Raw genomic sequence first — 3373 nt, forward strand, 5'->3', positions numbered from 1 at the left:
TTTCATTAAATTAATATTTTTAAAATTTTAAAATTAAAAATTCGGTTGGAAAATTTATATATATAACTTTTGTTATATTAAAAAACCAATTGCCTTGGGCGGAAAAGAATAATTTCAAATATATCGATCGAAATCAGTTGGTATATTTGAAAATTTTTAATTAAATATTATTTTGGTAGATAATATGCAAGTATGACCAGGTCTTGGACAAAGATTGAATAATTTCCGACCAAAATCGGTCGGAAATTTTATATCTTTGTTGTGGGACAACTATTTCCGTTGTCAGAAATATTTTTTTTGACTTTTGCGACCAATTTACTTATTTTCCGACCTATTTCTGTCGTTTTTTTTATCGATTTCGATCGGTATTCTATGAACAAATTTTGCTAGTTTTCTAATAGTGAGAGTGCACGTTCTTATAGATGAACCAACAAAGAGATGAAGTATTACACCAACAGGCGAGTCGAGATGGATTGTCCATCCAACTCAAGATTACTTCTCAATTTATTTGTTTATTTTCCTAGTATAAATTTATTTGTCAAGAAGATTGAGGAAAAATAACAACTAAAAACTAAAAAAGGGAAAGATAATCCGAAAGGGTGTTCTTATCTTCTTCTTTTTTTTTTCTCCTAAAATCTATCCAGAGAAATATTTTCTTGCGATATATGTTATGCTGCAGGGATATGACGTGGCAGCAAACTCAGTAAATAGTCCGCCACGTTTCGGAACAAGTGCAACGTGTTAAAAGCTCATAAGCTGTACAAAGGACTCTTTGGTTGTCACTTGCCCTCTTAACATTTTTATTATCTTTGCCAATGGACTTAAACTCAGAAAAAAAAAGTGTTGTTCTCTGTTAAGACCTCTCTTAGTTTGTTGTAAAAATTAGGAAGAAGGAACATCCATGGCCATGAGTGGTTATAAGCTTCTGTACTTTTACAGTACATCGCATGTATCTCGATTGAAACAACGCCTCGTCCCCTTTGTTCCCATATCTGTACTACGGGTATATCTCTTTCTCCAGTTTCTTATTTCTTTATTTATATTATTGCTTTCCAACAGAGTATTTAAAAATCCAATTAATTTGGAAATGTCATGTAGTTAATCAGTGTAAATTCCAGAGATTCTAACAAGAGGATTCAAAAATAATCCAAAAATATTTAAGGAAATCTAATACTTAGAATACGGCCTCTACCAGAAATGTAGGGCAAGACAGCGTATGATAGACATCTGTGGTCCGGTGGGGTCCGGTCCTTCCTCCCACCCTACGTATAGTGGGAGCTTAATGCACCGGGTTGCTCTTTTATCCTCCATACTCTCTCTGTCCCTATGTATCTGTCGTGCACTCAATACTTTTTCTTTATGTGTGGTACTTTTTTTTTTGTTTTAAAAGTTTGCAGGTCATCTCATACGGCTCCTCACAAGTCACATATAAATCTGACATTTTCTATACTTTATCTTGTTATCTATGTTAGATAGAGTCAAAATCTATCCCAAATTAGACCTATGAAATCCTGTTGGCTATATTTAACAATTTGAAATATAAGGGCTTCTGAATTGATCTTCTTTTATTATACTATGTTTCAAAAGTTTTTCTTTTTTAATCTCGGTGCTGAATTAAACACCGTCACTAGGGGTGCTTATCGGGCGGATCGGACGGATAATTATGTTTAACGGTTCGGCTTAATGTTTATCGGATTATAAACGTAGTAATCCGATAGCCCTCCAATAAGATAACGGGTGGATTGGTATCGGATTAAAAATTATCGGGCGGTTATCGGACGGCTTATCGGTTAAACCAAATAGAAATATTTTGAACAATCATTCAATCAATACCGAACAGTTTCAAATCAATACAAAATTTTTAATACCATCTAAGATCTAACCAAATGGTATTTTTTAATTGAAGAGTCTTCAAGACTATCCATTTTGCCATACACGTATTAACTAATTTTTTAATACTATCAAGACTACTCATACAAATATACACGTATTAATCATTGAGATTTTGATTTTTCGACTTCTCAGTTCAAGAGAGAGTTCAAGAGAGAGACGAGACTGACGACTTCTTTGCCTCTAATGGCCGCAGACAGTTGAGAATTAGAAAATAAAAATTAGGGATTTTACCATATAGGATTTCAATAGTACTTTATATACATAGGGGTATAAGTATAAATATAAAAATTCTTAATGGGTTAATGGTTTACCTGATAAGAAAATTGAGTAATTCGTTCCCAAATCGTTAAGCCGTTAAATATAAAATCTCAGTTTACCATCTATTACTCCGATAATTCGATACCAATAAATCAATGAACTATCGGTTCGGTTAACGGTTTCTGTTCAGTTTTGAACCGCCCTAACCGCCACATAAATTTAGGACGGAGAGATTATATTGCTAGGAATGAGGCTAGCTGTTGCAGGTATTTTATCCTTTTAATTTCTTTAATCTTGATAAGCTGAATTTTGTGGCATGCTTAATTAACCCTGATGAGGCAGAAGTATACACAATCAATCAAGGAAAATTACGAACATCATGCAGAAGAAAAAGCGCCTACAACAGCGGAGGAATTCATGAGAGTGGCAGATGAGATGGCTGAAGATAAAGAACATTTAGAAAGAGTAGCAGAAGAGAAAGATAGGCAGGGTTTTGCCAGCCAAACAGTGGACAAGGCAATGGAAGCGGCTACAATGGGTGACTCTAATTTTGATTCTGTGAAGGAAAGTTTAAAAGAGCCTCTTGGCAAAGGGAACTTCCATAAGACGGGTGATGACTCTGATGACCTCCTTAAAAATACTCACAAAAGCAAATGATCATCACCTTAATCTCATGTGAGGTTGATATTAAAGTTGTAATTAGCTTAGTGATGCAACTTTTTCTTGGTATGTGTTCACAAGTCATTAAGGGGTCGTTTGGCAGGATGCTTTATATAAAATAATAGCTTTGTGTATTAATAGTACTTTGTTTGATACTTTTGAACCTATGCATTAATTATGCAAGCATTAGTTATACATCATTTTTGATATTATCTTATGCATAATTAATCCATAAAAAATTATGGTATTAACAATGTGATGCGTTTTAATTCATGCATTAGTTTAGTTAAAGATAAAATTATCTTTTGAAATTTGTGCTTGACTGAAATATGCTATCATATTAATTCAAGTTTGATACTGAAATTGCTCCTGTTATTTATATATATACTCAGTTAATTTCTTTATTGTAAATTTATAAATTTGTACTCTACTATTATGTACTGGAATGCATTTGTAAGCAATTTATGTTTCTTTTATTATTTAATTTAAACCTTTTTTGTCTAATAATTTAAGAAACTAGGAAATAAAATTGTATTCCTAGTAGATAAATAAATACTTAGCA

The 3373-nt window shown here is 32.7% G+C and overlaps 1 protein-coding gene across 1 annotated transcript; it reads left to right on the top strand.

Annotated features, from left to right (window-relative positions):
* Positions 1-788: 788 nt before the first annotated feature.
* Positions 789-3006, top strand: LOC109215664. Its single transcript, XM_019379772.1, has 2 exons — positions 789-1003; positions 2494-3006. The coding sequence occupies exons 1-2, from the start codon at positions 902-904 to the stop codon at positions 2806-2808; spliced, it is 417 nt and encodes a 138-aa protein (XP_019235317.1). The 5' UTR covers positions 789-901; the 3' UTR covers positions 2809-3006.
* Positions 3007-3373: the final 367 nt, after the last annotated feature.

This window comes from Nicotiana attenuata, unplaced genomic scaffold (genome assembly GCF_001879085.1).
Source record: "Nicotiana attenuata strain UT unplaced genomic scaffold, NIATTr2, whole genome shotgun sequence".
Lineage (NCBI taxonomy): Eukaryota > Viridiplantae > Streptophyta > Magnoliopsida > Solanales > Solanaceae > Nicotiana > Nicotiana attenuata.

Bases quoted from the DNA above. Each gene is read 5' to 3' on its own strand.
- LOC109215664 (XM_019379772.1), top strand. From the start codon at position 902: ATGGCCATGAGTGGTTATAAGCTTCTGTACTTTTACAGTACATCGCAT. The intron at 1,004-2,493 runs GTATATCTCTTT...CTGATGAGGCAG, and splicing joins TTCCCATATCTGTACTACGG to AAGTATACACAATCAATCAA.